The sequence below is a fragment of the Montipora foliosa genome, chromosome 2 (assembly GCF_036669935.1).
Source record: "Montipora foliosa isolate CH-2021 chromosome 2, ASM3666993v2, whole genome shotgun sequence".
NCBI lineage: Eukaryota > Metazoa > Cnidaria > Anthozoa > Scleractinia > Acroporidae > Montipora > Montipora foliosa.
Window position 1 is genome coordinate 19826743 of NC_090870.1, and position 22500 is coordinate 19849242.

The 22500-nt window shown below is 40.9% G+C and overlaps 1 protein-coding gene across 2 annotated transcripts in view; it reads right to left on the minus strand.

Moving 5' to 3' along the window:
* The window catches only part of LOC137992633 (serine/threonine-protein kinase ULK3-like), a 65036-nt gene that overhangs the window by 10938 nt on the left and 31598 nt on the right, over positions 1-22500 (minus strand). Inside the window, exons 11-15 of one of the 2 annotated variants that reach the window (XR_011121725.1) lie at positions 21586-21735; positions 18775-18850; positions 17009-17074; positions 16771-16818; positions 13193-13247 (exon numbers count right to left, since the gene is read on the minus strand). Coding sequence is in view for 1 of the 2 variants with exons in the window: in XM_068838080.1 (XP_068694181.1) it covers positions 13193-13247; positions 16771-16818; positions 17034-17074; positions 18775-18850; positions 21586-21735 (370 nt within the window). In the remaining variant the exon portion in view is untranslated. The remainder of the gene's footprint in view (positions 1-13192; positions 13248-16770; positions 16819-17008; positions 17075-18774; positions 18851-21585; positions 21736-22500) is intronic. The other variant, XM_068838080.1, reaches the window with a different exon arrangement.

Genomic DNA, 22500 nt, shown 5'->3' on the forward strand with positions numbered 1-22500 from the left:
TCCAACGGCATCATGTTGTATATACTATACAAAAGAAAGATCATTTTACATGGCAGAGGAAGGATTTTCCTTGCTGAAATCAGTGAAAGTTGGGGCAGCATGTTTACACATCAGTTCGGCCCTCGAAGGATCCCATTACGTGTGAGAACAAGGTTGTAGCCGCCCAGTATTCAGCTGCATCATTTTGTCAAAACTTACATCAAGCTTGCCGCCGAAACTTGAGAACACAACAGAGTAATACGTAATTTTCCAAACTCAACTCAGAATAACTTAACTCTTGATATTTCTTGCTAAACAATCAAATTTACAATAATATATGAATTTTTTTTGTCAAAGAAAACCTGTTCTGCAAACTCGTTCGGCGGAGGTATGTGTAATAGATCAATAAGTGCATACTCCAAGACGGAACATCAGCTATTCCTCTCTGCTTCACTCGTGCCAACGTACCAAGTTTCATGTTGAGTACATCCCAGCAGAGACTCTGGATCTGTGGCACAAATCGTTGATCGAAAGCACTGATTTGTCTTACAAGTCGCCCGTATATTTTATCGTGAAAATATGGATGGACTCGCAGTGAAACAAATGCCGGATATATCAAATGTCATACTTCTCGATCAGAACACTGGAGTTAAGAATTTGCAAATTAAAAGAAAAATATGAAACAATTTAACTCACAACAGCGTTTTGCTTAGCTGTAGCCTTTGTCGAATTTTTGAGGTATCCGTTCCCGTTTGTTGATCTCCACACGACGGATTAAGATAAAAATTGAGAGTCAACATGACGACAAAGAAACTCGAAACATGGCAACGTTCCATTCTATTACGAACATAACCGCAACACAAAATGGATCATTAATATCGAGCGACAGATGAATAAGCAGGGTACGTGAGCCCACTGACAATAGAAAACCAATTCAGCGAAGGAGAATTGAATTAAACAATTGCATTTTTATGCCCAATCACAACTCAAACCACATAGCAATTCAAGGAGTTGCTGCCTCTGAAGACCCGTAAAAAGAAATTTGTTTAGTCGATGCTAACAGGTTTTACCCGGTTTCCTTTTTGTCCAAAGAAAAATCTCTTTAACAATAATACGTGGGATAAATTTATTAGTTAATTATGGAAGGCATTTTTGTTTCCTCCAAGAGCTGGAGGAACGTAACTTACAAAACAGCAGTTGTTAGGCCTAGAAAAGTATAATCGCTACTAAGTGAACAACGGACTGATTTAACAAGATTACAAAGGGATGAGTCCGTTTGCATGCGAGAACGCGCAAACCATTGCACGTAAAATACGAGGATTCCTGGCTGTCATATACTAAAGGTCACATAGCCATCATTTCTTGAAACAACCCTTATTGAAATACCTGGATCTGATACCAAAATCCACAATTTATACTTAAAGCAAGCCGGAAAGTAATCTCATGAATGAGTGCTGATCCAGATTAGTGCCAAAAGAGAAGAATGAGTTATATCGCACAAATGCGAGAACAAACAAATCAATGGCTGAAGGAAGATTCGTACCTCTTTCCTTTCTAGCTAAGAGCGGAATTTAAATTGCACCTAACCTCAAATATTTTTCTTTACTCAGGTAAATATTTCTACCTTCAACAAACATACTTTACCACTTTTCCCTTCAGTCTCTTGCCCCAACTTTCACGCGGCCAGCAGTTTGCGGAAAATCGTTTGGAAGCTCTTCGTTCGAACAGGAACGCTTGCTACTCAGGCTACTTTTCCCTCGAAATTTCACTTTTTGTGCAACAAAAAGTTACGTAAGGCCCGGTTCAAACGTCGTATTTCACACGTGCCGAATATAACTCCTATTTTGATCGACTGAAAAAAACGCTATTTGATTCAAACGTCAAATTTTTATTTATCACACGAGCAAAAACAATCACCGATTTAATCAGACAAATGATGAACGAAAGCCGAAGAACCGTAATGAACGGAATACAGAGATGAATGCAATGTAGAAATAAGACATATGAGCCTGTTAATGCAGTTTCACGACCAAAAAGGACAAGGAGTGGATTTCGTCCCATTCGTCGTAATTAAACTGCTTTAAAATATAACATGACCATTAAGTCTGCTACGAGCCTAGAAGGTCATCAAGCCGGCGCTTATCTCCGGTTACTGTAGCATGAAGCGACTTGGAGTATTTCAACTCCCCCCTGGATGGGATGCTAGTCCATCGCGGGGTTACCCCCAGTATTAAATTCGCCGGTACCCATTTATACACCTGGGTGGAGAGAGGCACCGTGAGAGTAAAGTATCTTGCACAAGAACACAACACAATATCCTCGGCCAGGACCCAAACCCAGACTACTCGATCCGGAGTTGAGCGCACTAACCATGAGGCCACCGCGCCTCTCACTAGCCGCAGAACTTTAATGAACGGAATACAGAGATGAATGCAATGTAGAAATAAGACATATGAGCCTGCTAATTCAGTTTCACGACCAAAAAGGACAAGGAGTGGATTTGGTCCCATTTGTGTTAATAAAACTGCTTTAAAATATAAGTTGACCATGATGCTTTGTAAATTGCTAGTTTTCGTTTTTTGCTTATAGTTTTGGCCCATTTTAAAAAAGAAAGGACTTTGAAAGTTCACGACTTTCCCTCGCGACTGGACGGATCGTCTTTTATGGTTGATTTAGCCAATGAGAACTGCTTGTCATACGTTACCATAATTATGAAACTAAATTTATATTCTAATCACACTGAAACGATTATAAAATATTTTGTAACTAATCTAAATAATTGTCGCAAGGATTCCTTGACGCTATTCCACACCGGTTAACTTTTCAACACATTTATTAACAACTTAAGTCTCCACGAATTTTTTCTTTCTCCTTTCTCCCCTCGTGCTCGCTCTACCGGTCCTAATCGGTTTTTTGTGACGTCAGTCCATCGCGTCACGCAATTGTCACGTTGCGTCCTATTTTCGTTCCGACACTCTCCCCCTATTTGATACACGCTAGTGGAGCAAATATATTCACACCTCCGCTGTTTAAACAATTGCAACAGTAACTCTCTTATACAAGTAACAAGTTTAAAAGTTCTAACAGTTCATAGTCCCTCTTGGGTAACAGGAACAGTCCCTTCGCCTTCTTTCTCTGCAATGTCTCTAATCCGCTGAGCAGCTACTACTGCCGCTCGTCTCGGAGTGAAATCTCTAGCTCGAGGATTAAGCTGTACTGGTTGACTCGGCGGTGTCTCTCGCTGGATCGACCGTTGACTTCCCCGCTCTCAGCCTAGCTCCTCTCACAACTCCGTCACGCCCCTTGATAAGTTTTACAACGATTCCGATATTCCACTTCCTACGGTTGCGCTCCTCGCTCTGGATCAGAACCACATCACCAACTTTTAAGGTCAATTCCTTGGTCTTATGTTTCAGATTGTGCCTCTCCCTCAGGCTGCTTATGTAGTCTGTAGTCCAGCGTGACCAAAGAACGTCCTTGCACCGACGGACATATCTCGCTCTCTTACGTAGATCCACATCCTCAACTGCATTTGCATCTTCCTCCGGCAGAAGGTTAGACTGACTATACCGACGGCATCATGGTGGCTGGAGTCAGCACAGGAAGCTCAACATCATCTTCAACATAAGATAATGGACGATTATTGACAGCCACCTCTACATCGAGGATTACTTCTTCAAGCTCATTAAACATCAGAAGGGCCCGACCGATAGCCTTGTAGAAAGCTTGCTTTACAACTCCTACTAACCGTTCAAATTGACCGCCCCACCATGGGGCCCTAGAGAGATTAAACTGCCAAAGGATGTTATGATGGGCCAGATAGTCTTGAGTCTTCTCATCTTTCATGATACTTTTGAGCCATTTGGACGCTGCTACAAAGCAGCAATTGTAGCTGATCTTGAATGATTTCATCGTACTTATCAATCATGTCTGGATCTCGCTGCAACTTCCTTACTAGTCCTTCTAGTCTTGCTATGCTACCATGTTCGTTTGTTAGTAGACGACCATGACCCGGCTTCCACAACAACCCACTTTCATACCAACCTTCCTCACTTCGGTGTAGCTGCTCGATGAATTCACCATACACGCTCTCCTGGTCTGTTTCTGGTCTATCTTCGAGTCCTAAGACATCTAAACTGCAGAGTTGCTCATAATCTGCTGTTGATGATTTCGTCAAGTAAACGTTAGAGAGGCCTGTTTCTTTACCAGAGGACATCATCGCCCACCCTAGCATAGTGAGCTCAGCAATAGGCTCAGATGGTTTACCGATCCTCGGTTTCGTCTCGGTTTTGATTCTTGAGTACTCACTGGCGCCGAGTATAAGGTGGATGGGCAATTCACCTTTCTTATCCTTGTCATCCATTACTACTCCTTCCAGGTGAGGATACTTGGTTATCAGTTCTTCATAACGCGGGTTTGAGACTGTGAGTAATACTCCCTTATCTACCTTATTGACCTTTGTCGTCATCTCAAACCTTCCATCGACACTTGCAACCTTCACTGTATAACTTCGTACCTTTTGGATTGCAGAGCAAAGCATCATTTCTATCTGTTTATGTTCAACATGTGTTGGAAGCTTGTTAAGCCGTTCGACTAGAGCTGCTGACGCGTATGAACTACCTGCCCCTGTGTCCAATAATACTCTACACTTGATGCCATCGACCACCACCACCACCACTGGATAGATGACCGAACCCTCATGATCACCTGTCACCAGCATCATCTGATTGTTGCTAGGCAACCTGTCACAAATAGACGTGTGACGTCTGTTGCCGCAGCGTTGACAGGCATTCTTGCTGCGACACTCTTGCGCCTGATGTCTCATACCCGTGCAGTTAAAGCACAACTTCTTGTCACATAAAGTCCTCCTGCGCTGGGAGATGTTAGGGAACTTCCCACACTCTGCAGAGCGGTGTTCTTCATCATTGCAATAAACACAGACACGCCCACCCTTCACACTTTCATCCTTGGTTTGGTAGGCAGGATTTTTCTTTGTTGGATAGCGGTTTCGAGGGTGCTGATTTGATGGATACCAGGTCGACGAGTCACGGATAGTTGAGCCGCGATTCGGTGGACTGCGAATAGGTAGGCCACGGTTTGATGGACTGCGGATTGGTGGGTCACGGTTTGAATGATCGCCGTCTGGTGTTGTATACATCTGATCTTTACTGGGTATGGGATTACGGTCGCACCACTTTCTCAACGATTCGATTAGTTCTGGAAATCCCCACTCTTGCCAGTCATCATCAAGACGAACTAGGTCTGCTCGAATGTCAGGAACCTTATCAAGCGTTGCTCGCACGAACCCTTCAATCTCTTTAACCTTCCCCATGGTCTCTAGGACTTGTATCTGACTTGTTAACTTCTCATGGGATTCATGAATTTTAGCTGGATCCACGCCATGAATTGTGGACAATCCAATAATACACTGCATATGTGCGTTTGCCACCTCACTGGATTTACCATACTTGGTTTTTAAGATACTTCTTGCCCGTTCATACCCTTCGGTTGTGAAAGGGAGTCCATCGATGGATACGCGGACACTGGGTACCAGTAACTCTTTCAGGTAGGAAAACTTTGCTACTTGGGTAAGCTTGGCTTTGTCAATTTCAGTTTCAAATTGATTCCAAAACCTCATCCAATCAAGAAAGGTTCCTTGAAACTTCGATATCTCAAGCTTTGGTAGTTTTGCTGCAACGCTACTACAATTCTCTGAATCCTCCAGGGTCATTGAAATTTTGCCTTTTCCAACTCGATTTCTTCATCCAAGATTCGTTTCCGTTTTTCTTTTTCGCGTTTTTCCGCTTCGGCTGAACTAATATCAGCGGCTACATGCCTTACTTGTTTGAGAGTCCCTTCATATTTACCGATACGGGTTTCCAGATTTTCGGACCAACTTCTAATCTCTTTAAAGTCCTCGTTGTTTTCGATTCGCAACTCCTGAACTTGTAATTTAAGCTGATGCGTTTTGTCAATAATAGATTCTAAGGCGTTCCCATGTCTCTCGATGGCCTTTACATCTTCGGTTTCAAGTATTTTCCCAGTATCTTCTACTGTAAAGTTAAGCATTTTCAGTTTGCCTTCGATCTTCTCTTGTAATGTTTTGATCTCGCTCATGTTGACATTTGGTCTGCAAAAACCTTTGTGTTTGAATTTCTCTCGTCGCTTGTTTTAGAACTCTCCTTTTCTCCTGAAGTGTCCTGGCAGGGTCGCCACTTGTGTCGCAAGGATTCCTTGACGCTATTCCACACAGGTTAACTTTTCGACACATTTATTAACAACTTAAGTCTCCACAAGTTTTTTCTTTCTCCTTTCTCCCCGCGTGCTCGCTCTACCGGTCCTAACCGGTTTTTTGTGACGTCAGTCCATCGCGTCACGCAATTGTCACGTTGCGTCCTATTTTCGTTCCGACATAATCACAAAACACAGAATAGGCGCGGGCATCTCGTTTATTGATGCAGCGAGCGTAAAGCGTTACAAAAAACAGCATTACAGTTTCACAAACTCAGAGAAAATTACAACAGTAAATAAAATAAAGAACTAGGGTTGAAAGAGATGCCTCGAATGGCTATTGCATAACTTAACAACCCTTAAATAGTGTTCTAGCCCCTTGAGACACCTACAAGCACGCTAAAAATACTTCAGCAGTATTATGCAACCAAACATACATACTCTCGTGAAACTAACAAAACGTTACAAAATATATATTTTAAGCCGCTGCTACACGAGCGATTTTTTGCTCGCGCTGGTGATGCGATTTTTTCAAACTTTGTCGCGTCGCCAGCGCGAGCTGAAAATCACACGTGTAGCCACCGTTGAACTGGCGACGCGACAGGTGAAAAAATCGCAAGAAAAAAGTCGCCAGAGTTGAAACTTTCGCGACAAAATCGCCGAGATAGTTGCCCGTGTAGCCACCCTGCAAGTTTTTGGCCGTGCTTGCGACGCGACTAAAGAGTATTTAGCCAATGAAATTGAAGGAAGGAATGTCTGTTTATAGTGCCCAGGTCTCTTGAAGTATGCGATTCGCGCGGCCTTCAATTTGTTGCCAAAATTTGTCACAAGTGTAGGCACCCTGGCGCGCAGGCGACGCGACAAAATCTGAAAAAAATCGCATCACCGGCGCGAGACAAAAATCGCTCGTGTAGCCGCGGCTTTAAGGAAGAGCTGATACAACGTAGATTTGATATTTTAGTGGTGTATTATATTTCGGATGGCCAAACCAGCCTTCTTCGCGTACAATGAGAGTTTACATTGGATTGCTTCTATGTACATATATATAGTAAATGGATGTTGACATAATACTGGAAAAAATGTGATAAAACATGGCAGTTACAACGAATTTGAATTCAAATACTAAGAGTAAAGGAAAATAACGGAAATTACTATAATAATTAACAATTATTGGACGACGTTGAGCAAAATATCGTGATTTGTCAGTGGCGAGCAGATCAATAATTGATCTGCGAGACACTGACAAATCACCATATTTTGCAATAACCGAGGTCAATAATTGTTTTATCATTCGATCACCGAGTTTGTTTTTGTTTTTGTTTCCGGAAAGCCGAAAGCGCGCTGCCTTGCAGAGTCGAGTGTTGGCACCAATCAATTGGTTTCCTTCTCAGCACAATTATATTTGTAGACTTCAAATTGTTCTTACAGTCAAACGTTCAATAACACTAAGCATCAACAAAGCTGAAGAATTTCACAGTTTTCAAAGCGTATCCCGACAAGTGAAGCTTTGGTATAAAGCTCGCCATTCTTTTTCTGGCTTCAGCATAAAATCTCTTCAGTACATATGCATTCGCCAACTTGTCCTTCGCGTCGATGACACGAGTGACTCTTCGTCTACATTTCTTTCCTTGAGATACTCTCGAAATACGTTGAGTGCAAATTTTGGTCCTTTTTTAGTATTCTCACTGTTCTTTCGATCAACTAAAGATGTCGAATCATTCTCTGACAGCACGGGGAACCGATCTGCCATTTTCTCACAAGAGCGGGATTTCAATTGCGCATGGGCAGAATACTATTTGCAGCAAAACACTTATTTGTAGGCAGTTATTTGCAGGTCACGTGGTGGGCTCTCGTCCAATGAAAAAGAAGGACAAAATACATCGAATGATAATGCCTTATAATTCGGCACATGTGAAATGCGACGTTTGAAACCACTGTCGAACTTCAGTCGAAGACGCGGCAGAAGTCGAATTTAATTCTATTCTGTCGAATTTAATTGATTCAAACGTCGCATTTCAGATCCAGATAATTCTCAAGTTGTATTCGGCACATGTGAAATGCGACGTTTGAACCGGGCCTAAGTCAGGAAAACTAGCCGTAATTATGATCCACGTCAGAGCTGAAAGAGGCATAGGTCTAGTCTGTAGATGATTGTTAATGATAAAGATTGCAGCTACGATTTTTTCATTGGATTGCTTTGCCTTGCTGGATAACAACGATTATAGATCGCCTCATACGTTGCGGTTCCTTTAATGTTAAGTTCTTTTGAATGGGATGGTGTTTTTATGCTAAATTAAGGGATATCAAAAAATGTTATTTTTTCCTCTTTCCTGGTAGTTTCCAAGCAACACTGCTAATCGATTCTTATGAGAAACTACAATCTTGGACAAATTAAATGGAAAATTGAGACCACCCCTCCCCCCAAAAATCAATGATGGGAAGATGGCGCGTTATGGCATTCGTGCGGCTTCATCTTTGATTAATGGGGATGGGGGAATTTCTGTTCCATTTTATTCTGTCCAAGATTGTCTGTATGAGCCCCTGCTCGGCGTTACTTGTAGAGTAATCATGACATGAAACGCGCAGTCGCACGCTCAATTTAAAAGTTATGCGCGATTCGAGAGCACAGCGGCTTCATTAAACCGACCTGAATGACACTGAAAAAAGAGATTGCAAGTGGAATTTCTTATTAGCTGTTCATGTACTTTTGGGGTTTAATTAGGAATAAATACTACGTGTTTAAAAGCATGTTATGATCGGCGTGAAATTGTAAAATTTGCAGCTTTCACGAATCGACGGCTTCGGTAATGATTTTTAATAAATGGATGTAACGATTGAATATTTCTGATCGAACTAGCGAGATAAGTTTGCTAGAACATATCGATAAAATGGAGTTGCTTCCGCAATAATTATCGAGCATTGAAAGTCAATCAGAAAGCCTTGATGAACAATTAGAGCCATCGAAAGTGCGGAGCGTGTACTACTGACTTGTAGCCAAGCTGATCTCAGCATTTTTTCCGGACAGACAATCGTTCGCGGATGCAGTTTATAAAGCAGTTTCGAATGGTAAGGGGCCGAAATCAAAAGTGGTTCAGTGGTCTTGCGGCCAGGGCGGTTGAGGAAGGTATCTCAACAGCTTGGGACATGGAGAGGGAAAGTGAAGTGCTCCGAAGAAGCAAAATGTCGAGGCTAGAGATCTTACAGAAATTCGTGGAAGATCCTTGTACCGAGGAGGGATGCAATGGAAGGTGGCTGCAGTGCGCTGAGCAGATCCTGCTGTGGAACGATGTGTCGAGGGAAGCATTTAGTGAAACTGTAACAAATCTTCTTGAAAAAGGAAAGGGGAAATTTCGAATCATTCTTCTAAAGCGTGCTGCAAACATTGGAAAACGTTTCTTCTTATCCATTAAATATTCTTTACAGGTCTTTTTGTAGTCCCCCGACATCTAATTTCGCATTGGTGGGAGCTGAAAAAGCGGAGGTCATTTTTTCAACGACTTTAGATGGAACCCCGGGATGGAACCCCAAATCATTCAGTGGAATGATTTACTTCTTATGCTCGAGGCTCAGTCAGTACATCTTCCTGCCCCAAAGTGTGACAGCTTTCTCCTTGTAGGGCTAATAATCTGGTAAGGTTTCTTGCTCTGCCTTCCTTTCCTTCTTCTTCTTCTATAATTTTTTTTCTTCTAGACTTCAATTTTTATTTCTTACCGTCTTCCTGGATTTTGTTCAGGCCTTTCTGTCCCCCTCTTCCTTTCTCTTTTACGTCCGGTCAGGGTGGTCGGCAGGTTGTTTGCTGGAACTGGATCCCAATAGTCCCTTTGTTGCACTCGGTTGCTGCGAGAGTACCCGGATTCTCCACCAGCTTGTTGAAGGAAATCTTTTAGGGGAAGAAAGACTCCTCAACAATCCTGCTGTTTGACTTCTTTATTTGGCGTTCTCAGGTCGATCTTACAGCTCTCGTTCAACTATTCTTGCTCTGACCCTATTTGTAAGGTATACAGCCCTTTTTATATGTTCTTAGACTGACCAGGAACCCATGACCCGGAGCCTACAACTCTACCGTGTTCGTGTAACGGCGTTTTCACAGACCGATTTATTTTTAGATTGAATTTCCCGCGAATGAGACTCCCACAGGAGCCCGATGACCAATTACAAGAAATTAAGCTGACGTCATAGGGTCACCGATCCGGAACTGCCTTTGTTTTTTGACCTAATTCGCAGGAAGGGCTAGTCTAAAAATAAACGTACTTGTGAAAATGCCGTTTCACAGACGCTGTATGGAAGTTGCACGCTCCAGATGGGCTCCTTGTCTGACTGATCTATAAAGTGCCAATCGCACGTCAAAACGATGCGTGCCACGCCTACGCGTCAGCACATTGACATTTTTTCCACAACAAAGAAAATCGTTTTCTTCGACAGTATTTTACAGGTTTGCCAAAATAAGATTAGCGCGATCGGAGTATGACAAGTCACAAAAATTGCAAGAGACGAGTCACCATACTCTAGAATTAGTTACACAGTAAATTTACAGAGAAAATGACGATTTATGATTGTTACATAACAAAAGTTAAACAGATAAAAGAAGGAAAGGACGAGCATAAGCGCCGCCTTTTCCATAAATTTATCTGGCATACTGTTCCAGGAAGAAGAGAACAATAATTATGATAAACAGGTGCTATTTTTAATTACTTTAAAATATTACAATCTAGATTTAAAAAACACTTATTGAAAACTCAAAAGAGACCGCTGTTATCATGAAACTGATCTGGAACCGCGAGAACAAGTAAAAACACGGCCAGAGGAGAAATGAAAAAAAGTTGCTTCCAGAAATATAGTAGAAGACCTCGCTTGGAAAAAATAACGGTTAGTGGTATCAAAAACCAATTAAAACATTCCCAATAAAAATTTAGCTGGCCTGCATCCGTCGGTATCCCAAACGGATCAGTGCTCGGCCCTACACTTTTCTCTTTGTTTGTCAACGATCCACTGTCAAGTATGAAATCAGCTCCGTTTACTTATTAGCTGATGACGTTACGATTTACTGCATTAAAAAAATGGCAGACGAAGAGGTTGCTCAGTTAGACAAAGCTTTAGATGAACTGTATGATTGGTGTATTTTAAATCGCCTTATCCCGCATCCGCAAAAAAGGGAAGCCATGCTAATTTGTAAAACCCGCGCAATGGGGCCAGTTGCGCCAATTCACATCGGCATTGATGCCATAGGGTGGGTTAACAAATCTCGCTTACTGGGTATAACAGTTGACGATAACCTCTCCTGGGTGCCGCATGCATATGTTGGATCTCAAGAACACTTTCGCAAAGAAGCTAGACCTAATTAGGAGGTCGAGGTTTTTACCAAAGGATGATCATATTAACTTTTATTTCAAAGTCATATTGCCACCAGTAACTTACGGCCTGGCTCTGTGGGGGTCGTGCTTTAATGCCGAGCTTTTTGATTGATTGGAACGATAGCACTGTAGAGCGGCAAGGATAATTTTTAACTTATCAAAGAATATTCCTTAATTTAGCATGAAAACACTTACCCATTCAAAAGAACTTAACATTAAAAGTACCGGAACTTATGAGGCGAAGCAATTTGCTTAAATGATTATATCTATTATCATAGTTATCCAGCAAGGCAACGCAATCCAATGACACAAAAATCGTAGCTACTATTTCTATCGTTTAATACGTTACAAACTGCTTTGCATTCTCCGTCGTTGTCAAAAGACTTGCAAAGCAGTTTGTGGCGTCAAATACAGAATAGACACGTGCCTCTTTAGCTTTGGCCGGGGGTAAAAATTACGACTATTTTTGCGGACTTACGTATCTTTTTGGCACACAAAAAGTGAATTTTGAGGAGAAATGGTAGAATATGTTTGTTGAAGGTGAACATATTTAGCTGAAAAAATAAAAATACTTGAGGTTATTATATGGGTGCACTTTAAAGATCTCAGTCAGTGTAATGCCGGACGATTTTACTGGCCAATGTGGAACACCTTAGAGGCGACAGAGCTTACAATATCCACGTCCCCTTCAATCCTCTCCTTACTCGAAGTATCTCTTACAGATGTTACTGTCCAATGCCGGACGATTTTTCTCATCAAAAGGGAACCCCGCTCAGGGGCGAAAGGGTAAGGGCGTTGTCGACTGGTCAGAGGATATATCCCACTGACTGGCGTTTTTAGGGAGGTGGACACTTGTTACGGGTTCAACTTTTGTAATGGACCGCCATTTTAAAAGCACACAGAGATAGAGGATTGGGAGGCCCTTTCTGTCATCATTAAAGTGAAAGGAAGAGTGCGCACGCGTATTCTTTTATCTTCCCCCCCCTCCGCGAGCGTTCTGTGCAGCATATAGAATGACGCGTTTAGTGTACTCATTTATACCCATTTATTTCAAGGGAAGGGTGCTGTGTCCCCTGTCCCCTGTTTCCTACTGTTTAAAATAAAAATAACAAAAACCCAATTAAAATAAATAAACAAACACCAACCACCCAAGCAAGTAATGGGATACATGAAAGATATCAAGCATTATCATCAACTGGGAACTCGGAAAAATGTTATGTATGCTGCGAGATAACTAATTTCTGTTAAGTTATTATGGTGGCCTCATGGTTAGTGCGCTCGACTCCGGATCGAGTGGTCCGGGTTCGGGGCCTGGCACGGGACATTGTGTTGTGTTCTTGGGCAAGACACTTTACTCTCACGGTGCCTCTCTCCACCCAGGTGTATAAATGGGTACCGGCGTAATGCTGGGGGTAACCCTGCGATGGACTAGCATCCCATCCAGGGGGGAGTACAAATACTCCTAGTCGCTTCATGCTACAGAAACCGGAGATAAGCGCCGGCCTGATGAGCCTTCTGGCTCGTAAGCGGAGACTTTTTTTTTTTAATTATTATTATTTTTACATGCACTGAATGAATCAGAGTAATATTACCAGAAAATATGTGTGAGAGCACTTAATTTGAATACTCACGCGACTGTTCTTCGTCTGTAGCACTGGGCATAACTTTCATTTTTTCTTTATTCAACTAATGTAAGACAAATTGCATTAACTTTCCATTCGTTGGAAATACTCAATAAATGCTATCATCAATAAATTTTGAAACAAATAAAAGTCGCGAATGACAACATTTCCTTAACCAGAGTGTTGAAATCAAAACGGGAAACCGCCGGCATTACTGGGATGCAGGATTGGCGCAGTAGAGAGTTCCCGAGATATTAGTGTAAGCTCATTTTCGACGTTTTTCTCAGGGAAAAACGCTTCAAAATTTCAATGCGGCCTCGTAAGGATTGGCTTGCAATTGTTTGGTGTAGCTGTTGTCGGTCAAATCTGGCCTAAGGTTGAATCTGTATTTACCTACCATAATCGTCACAAATCGTCGAAACAGACACCGTTTCTCCCGAATTTTCTGGAAAAATCCTGAGATTTCTACTTCACACTGTTTTCCCCACTGAAATGTGCCTTCTCCCTCCCCAATGTTGAGCCACGCGTGTTTTGAAGCACTGCGAGACCACTGTGATACCCAAATCAACATTGGGGAAGGGGAAACAGACACAAGTGTTTCAAGATTTTTGACAAGTATTGTAGGTTATATTGGTGATCCTCATTTTACCTCGGTTGAATATGCACTCTACCCAGTTTAAAGCAGCTATTCAGACCCCCTACAAAGGGTTGAAAGCACCTATACCTTTCCTCAAGCTGTCTTGCGCATCTAAACACATGTTCTTCATGTATCATGTATTCATACACATAGTAAGGGAACAAAGCATTGTACTATGCACTTACCGCTGCTCGAACTCAGACCCTCCAGGTCTTCACCACTACACTACAACCACGACGAACATGCTCAAACAACACAGTTCTTTTCATTAAAAACGGATTCAACCTGAGAACGGATTTTACCAGCTACATAGCTACCTATGGTCTCAATGTGAAGTTGTTCAAAACACAATTACATATGCTCCAATGTTTCGCTAGTAACTTGATTTTTGTGATTTTAAAATGTATTAAATTACTTTTGTTATATGGCTAGTGTTTCTCGCCGATATAACGCGTGCTCTGATTGGCTAAGAGCAGCTAAGCGCTAGGGAATTATTTTCCCGTAATGCCCACGAGCGGATTATGGATTACGCAAATTTGTTTTTTCTTCTTTAGAACCGTTCTGTTAGCCATATAATAAACAACTTAATAACCTCGACCGTTCGGTCGTTACAGCAAAATTTCAAACCTCGGCCTACCTGTATTGACCTCGCTGTCGCTCGATCAATACGGCAAGGCCTCAGTTTGAGATTTTGCTGTAACGACCTCACTCTTGGTTATTAAGTAGTTGATATTTAAACTGCGGGATGAAAATGAAATGAAAGTTGTAGAGATCATCGCTGCTAGATAAGCAACTTAAGGTGGATGGAACCAGTTTCACTACTTTTCAGAGACCTTATTTCAAGGGTTATAACTACTATATTGTATCAATTATTCATTAACAAAATGCGTCCACTATTGTGACGTAATAGGTTATCATGGCAACATGAAAGTTCTCAAAAACACCCTATATTTCGTCGTTACTAGCTTATATCTCAAAAATGAACTTAAGTAAACTTAAGGTAGCTCATTTCTGAGATATAAGCAAGTAAAGACGAAACATAGTGGGTGCATTTTGTTAAGCAATAATTGGTGTTTCATAGGTACCATAACATTGCTGTTGCGTGATGCAGTGCTATAGTGACAACCCTTCTAATAAGACGGTCTCTTCAAAGTAGTGGAACTGGTTCCAGCCACCTTAGTGCTACTTTAGTATGATCAAAAAATCATGTCCTTTTTTTCTTCAGATTTTGAAAGCGTGTTCGCTTAACACCTGACTGGCAAACATTTGAGCTTTGAGTTTTATCCAAAGGCTGTTTAGATTTCACGGTCCGCAATTACTCACGTCCCAAACTGACCGATTGGACCTCAGAGGGTTGGATCTAGGAAAATGACGTCGTTTACTCACTAGTTCAAAATTTCAGCGTGTAAACGCAACTTATTATATATGCAAATCACGAGTTTAAAAGTCTGAAAGTCCGAAACTTCCGTGCTGCATATTAATTCAGGAGCATAAACACGCGTTGCATCTTGAACTAGTGAGTCTTTGACGTCATTTTCGCCTCGACCCAGCTCTCTCAAGATTTTAAAGTTAGTACTGGCGGACCAATAAATAAGAAAATTACAGTTAAAATAAACAGGTGTCCTTTTAAAACCAGAAATTAAAACTTGGGTAACTTAGTGTTTAATTAACATAGTTTTGAAATCCAAAGAAAAAGAAGTATTGTTTTTTTGGTCGAAGTAGCACTTTAAGGAGTTGTAAGCAAAGAATAAGAAAAAATACAAGACGCTCTAGAAGCGTTTACTTGGAATATTCGATGCATTTAGAAGGTCTAAAAGCACATCGGATGGACTGAATAGCCGATTTTGTTATTGTATTTGACAGACGATAAACGCTACCTAAGTTTGTTCAAGTTTAAATGTCCGTTTCGAAACGATCTGGGAAACATTTTCTGTAGGCATGGTTGTTTGCAGGGACGCCCGCATGTGTTTTGTACGGAGCTTCTTATTTGATTATCGAACGCACGCAGTTCAATAATCCAAAATTAATATAACTGCTAGGGGTTTTACATGGATGTGGATACTTCCAGGGTGAACAGGTTCAGCTCAGGGAAATGTTGTTTGTTATAGACAGTTGAATTCAAAAGGTAAAAGGTGGTTGGAACCAGTTTCACCATTTTTAAAGACCTTCTTATTAGATGGGTTATAACTACTACACTGTATCACGTAACAGCAACGTTATGGTACCGCATTAAACACCAATTATTGCTTAACAAAATGAGCCCATTATTGTGACAAAATAGGTTACCATGGCAACATAAAAGCTCTCCAAAAACATCTGTATTTCGTCTTTACTTGCTTAAATCTAAAAAAAAATGAACTCGGTGACCCCCAATTTTATTGTAGAATAGTAATAAGCAATTTGAAATAGAACTATTACAAAAGCTTAAAAACATTTTGGAAAAAACATTTCAGAGCTACCTTAACGTTTGTTGAAAGTGTGGAAACCGGTTTGACATTGATGGCAGTGAGCTTTCTCAGGACAAGAAAAGGAACTTTAAAAAGGAAAAGAACTGGGGACACCCTTAAATGAAATCAACAATTACCACAAATCAAATGTTGGTTTTTGAGGAGAGGGAAAACCGGAGTACCAGGAGAAAACCTCTCGGTGCAGAGTGGAGAACCAACAAACTCAACCCACATATGACGCCGAATCTGGGAATCGAGTGCTCTCACCACTCCGCCATTCCTGCACCAAGGATGTACATGAAAAGCGACATAAACCACTTAAAACCTACAATTACTTACTTCCTTCAAACGAAGGGCTAACGCTCGAAACACCAGCTCACAAATCTTTCTAACGGGGGTTAATTTCCCTTCCAATAATTTGATAAACCCAATTTGTGTGGTTCGACTTTCCACCTCGGACGCTGGACCAAAGTCTCTTTAGACACTACACCCATCCGATTTACCTTAAAATACAGCTTGATTTCTTCAGCCCTCCTCATATACTTGTTCACCTACACGAAAGCAAATGGAAAAGATCCCAAATTACGTCCCTGGATTTTTGTATTACTAGAATATGAAAAAATGATCCTGGCACTTCGCTGTTCAAGTATAAGTTTACCGAGAGAGTGTTTTAAACAATTCGTTCGATGCTTGTGAAAAAAATATATTTCTATTTCACACAATATGAAAAAAAATATGTACATTTCTGCAGGATTGATGACATCACCTCTAAATGCAGTGCTTCCTTGTAAGGCCCACGGGGTGTTACTAAAGATAAAACTCAGTATTAGATATTAAATCTGTAAGGTCATGATAACAGCAGGGATGACGTTGCTTCCATTAATTAAGGGAAGCTCTTCCAGGAACCACCCAAGCGAGTAATGTAATAAATACATGAAACGATATCATGCATTGTCAAATGGGAACTCGGAAAAATCCGAGCCCCAGATGGGATTTGACCCTCCGTGATCTACTACCGATGCTCTGAGCTACCGCTGAGCTACTGGAGACTCAGTGGTGAGCAAGGGTGAAATGTGGGTATGGAGTACGACTCTCACCACAGACCATCTGAACTAGTTCACGGAGAGTCATGGGTTCAAATCCCATCTGGGGCTCGAATTTTTCCGAGTTCTTATTTGACGATGCATAATATCTTTCATGTATCTCTTCCAGGAAGACATGAAAATTTCATACCAGACACCAAGCTTACCCTATTCACCCAAACATAACACCAAGAGACCGTTTACTTGCAGCCGTTATTTTGTTTCAGGTGATTTCCTAGTATTGCACTGCGCATAACAAAGTGAAGGCCATCTTCGATGTATCAATATTAAGACATGGTTGCGAGGCTTTATGATCAAATTTCACGGCTCAGTTCTGTTTTCTTTGTCTCACAAATCCCAAGGGAGATGTCCAAACAAAAGAATAATCAAATTTACTCATAAAGCCCGGGGTGCAGGGATAGCGTAGTAGTGAGCGGAGTAGCGGAGTAGCGACCTTTCGTGCGGGAAAGCTTGCTAGAGAGAAGAATGGCTGTTTTCAGAGGACAGCAGTAAAGAGCAGAACGGAAAACTTTTTAGACTGTCGCAAAAAAGTGTTATTTCAGTCAGTGAAAGTGAAACCGCGCTATCGGGGAGGCGTAATGTTGAGGGGTCGATCTCGGTTTGCTCGGTTTCCAGTTTAAAATGCTACTATGACCAAAAATAAAATTTTATTTGGATTTCAAAATCGTTAACTAAACACTAAATGACCCAAGTTTAAAGCCTTGATTTCAAAAGACACCTATTTATCTTAACTGGAATTTCTCTATTTATGGTCCGCCATTACTAACTTTAAAATCTTGAGAGAGCTGGATCGAGGAGAAAATGAGGTAAAAAACTTGATAGTTTAAGAATGCAATGCGTGCGTACGCAGCCCCTGTGGTTGCATTAATATGCAGCACGGGAGTTTCGGGGGGAGGGGGGGGGGGGTGAAGGGGGGTTTCGGGCTTTCAGACTTTTGAACCCATGTTTTGCATTTATAATAACCTGAATTCAAACACTGAAATTCTAAGCAAGTGAGTAAATGAGATCCAACCCTCTCGAGTGTGAAGGTGAGTAACGGTGGACCGTGAAATCCAAAACTTACACTCAAAGCAAACAGCTTTTGTATAAAAATCAAAGCTCAAAATTCTGCCAGTCAGGTATTAAGCAAACAGACTTTTCTGATCATAGTAGCACTTTAAGCCGGCAAGAACTTAAAAGTTGTCAAACAGTCAACTAGGCAACTCTTACTTGTAGTTTTTTCAAAGTTCAAAGTTACAAAAAATACACAATGAAATGTTGGCAACACTTACAGTATTTTCTCCAGCAATGATATAAAAGTAAGGAATTACAAACTTTGAGGAATACTGTATTTCTCAAAAATTGTATCTTTTCTGGAAGCAACAACAGTGGGACACCCATGAAACTGGCTTTTCGTTCTCTCACCTGATAATATCGGTAACAATGATTCAAGTGCGAGCTGATACTGTGACAATGCGCCATCATATGCACCATGCTCATCCTGTATCACCAACCCAGAAAATAAAAAAATTACCACATGGCCTGGCATGCATCATGAACACCTTTTGTACTTATTTCTAATTCTAATTCTAATTGTGTGATCTGCAAAAGGCATAACCCATCACCGCAGATGTGGTGTCATCTACTTGTTATATTGTTATAAGTAGGTTATAAAAACGATGCTTTTAAAGGGGCTATGTCACTTTATTTTAGGGTGTTTAGGGGAAATCGGGTCGGGTGTCTTTTTTTTTTCCAACATTTTATGCTTCAATTTTTGTCGTTATTCTCCCGTACAAATGCGCCCCGCGTTTTGGCCACGACATCGACAATTTACACGAAGTTGTTGAAATATAAATATCGTAAGTCAAAACTGTCTACTCGCTGTACAAGATTGCGAATTTAGGAATCAAAATGTTTAAGATTCGAAATTCTAACTTCAAAGATTCGAACCTCGAAGAACAAAACAAAATACCTGCACACGTTAATACAGTTTGATTTGACGATTTGAGGTCGATCCGTGACATAAGAACTTAACACCAAATGATCGCTGAACATGTTTGTTTCCCATGGATAAACATTTCGCTTGTTTTCTTGCACAACAAAATCTTCTTTTCTTTAAAATTGTCGCAGACTATTAGCATTCTTTGTTGATCCGGACCTTCACACGGGTGAAAACTTGAATGACACGAGTATATTTTCTGTGGCGCCCGGTCGATTTGACCAAACTTTTTGCTTTTTACGTCGAATTCCATATGCGTAGTACATAGTCAAACGTTTTGTGGATGGTCATCTGGCCACAAAATCAATTGCGTGCTGATCGGGCCAATTCCCTTCTTCGCAATGTCAACAAGGCCTACATTGCCACCCCTCCTCTATAACACATTTGGTGAACCTTCCAGATTCTGGGAGACACGTGACCAGCCTGAACCAGGGTCTTTTTCTCCACGACAAAGAAGGCAGAAAAGAGAGACCCTGGGTATGAGGTTGTACCCTAACCTTCTGTTAAAGTAGCAGCTTTTAACAGTAAGCAGATCGCCTTTTCAAAAATGGTTTTTCAGGCCTTAAATGTTTTGCAAGTTGCAAAGAACAAGCAATATTGTCACCAGATCTTCACAGTTGTGAAATCTCTTTGCAAGTAATACAAACACAAAAAAAGATAAATATACACTTCAACGAAAAAAAAATAAAACAAGAACACCATTTAAGAGATTTATTTTATCGACGGTGACTCGGGAATACTCGGAAAAAATCCGAGTGCTCCTTTGCAGAAGTAGAACGTACATCGGAACTCAATTAATACTTCGGATGCTCTACCACTGAGGTACTGGAGACCCGCGGGAGCAAAGCCATTAAACTACAAAATCAGCGGCAAAAGTCTTGGGACACTCACCACTTGAAGTTGGTTTTCTTACTGAGTTTGAAAAAATTGCCCCCTCCCCCCCCCCCCCCCAGAACAATGTTGCCAATAGTGAACATACATTTCCTTCATTGATTGGGGGGAGGGGGGGGGACTTGTATTTTGAAGCTTTCAGTGGAATTTTGACAGTTATGCTTAGTTTCTGACGTCTGAGAGGTTTTCAGGCCCATTCTGACACTAGCGTCCCAACTACTTTTGCCACTGATTGTAGGTTAATGTGTCAATTGTCCCGCCACATTGCAGCAATGTAAATGTTAAAATGTAGCATATTCCTGATTGTACTGAAAGAAATATTACATGTTTGTGTTAATCCCGGTGAACAAAATCAAGGATTTACTTTATCGATTTCTTCCGAGTATCCCCAAGTCACCATCGATAAAATACATCTCTTCATTTCATTCCCCTGGGTTAATACTTTATCTTAGTATAATTTCATAGGTGAATAATGAAAATTCTCTGCGCTGATTGGTTGTACTTAAGGTGAATATTCCGCGACAATCACCTTAACGGTCTTTTCAAAATGCCCGCAAGCTGTTGTGTCGAGGTGACAGACGAAGAAATTGTTTTAAAGAAAATGCATATTTTTCAAATAATCACCTATGTAATTATACTAGCTCAGGCTCGGTGAATATTGGTGAATAATTATTATACATCACTTTCAGTACAAGAGCACCATTGAATACCCACAAATGACCATGCAGCTCCCAACATTAGTGCTTTCATAGCTCCATTGGTTATGCATCGCGAGGTCATGGGTTCAAACCCCGGTGAAGTCCTGAATTTTTCAGGCTTCTCTACGCAATAGCTACAATTGCGTTCACAAATACGAGGATCATAGCTTCACTTAAGGTGACATCCTGGTTTTGCATTGAATGTACATGAATTTATATTTTGAGATGACGATCTCGTTGCCGCCGCCGTCGTCGTTGCTAAAGCTCTCTATTTTCTCCTATGAACGAACGGTGACCCCCATTTTTTATTTCATGTATTTGCTGAGAACGGTGTCTTCATGGAATAGTGAAAAAATCAGCAAAAATCTATGGCCCGTTTTTTACAATTTCAAAAAATTGTACAGAAGGAGCCATTACGAGTCGAAAAGCCCACACTAAATTTAAATCTATTTTGGAGTGTTAAGTACTCATAAAGGTTATTCAAATACATTTTTCAGGCACGTACTCGAATTACCTATAGAACCCCGCCCCCCCCCCCCCCCCCCCCGCCATCCCACCCCCGAGAGAGATGCAACTTCCAAGTAAAACTATCTTGCTATTAAATGTAGGGATGAGTTTTGAGCTTAGGTCTTTTTAACAAATACTTACTCTAATCTCAGCAATGTTTGCAAGTTGAAGTGCCTCCCTAAGCTCAGTGTGTTCACTGCTGTAACGTGCCAGTAGTTCATCAGGGTTGCTGTGTGTTTTTATCTTAAAACATTGTTTCAGTTCTTCTGCTCGACTCATGTACTGATTAACCTACAAAAGCAACAAAAATAAAGTATGTACACGTACCACCAGAATGTCATCCAACTTTCAAGCAGTATGCAACCACAGTTTAAGGAGAGTGTTCGTGAAATCATAATAATATCGTGAAAAGACCACTACACTAATCAGAACTTACAGTGCGTTCATGTCCTGAGATGAGTTGTTCCAAGGTTAATAACTCAAAGTTGCAATAAAATGTAACCATGATTCCAATTTCAAGAGTTGAAAAGTGTTTTGCAAGTATAGCAAAGTAATAGTTATTGTTTTATCAAAAAACTGTAACCGCAAAGTCAGGATTTTTTTTATGATGAGCGTTCATATGTGAAAGCCATACTTTCGAACTGCAGAGAGAATCACGTAACAAATTAAGGCTTTCCTTTCGTTACTGCTTAAGTAACTGTGATGATCTACATAACTATTAATTTTAAGTCGAGATTAGCATAATTTGGCTTCATGAAAAAATAGACAAGAAGGCGAAATCAGAGGAAAAGATTAGGAAAGGAAAACCATGTTGGATACCTCTATAATGTAAAATTATTCTTTCGTTTCGAGTCATGTAGCAGCTCTCGTAACGTATAATGTGATTGGCTCGCTACCCTAGCCAAAAACAAAAGACTAAGCAATTGAAACAATGACTTAGACTTTAAAAAAACACTAGAAGCCGCTTACAATACCAAACAATAGCAGCTTACGAGAGCTGCTACACTACTGTTCGATTCAGTATATCAACGTGGCTACTGATTGCATGCATTTATA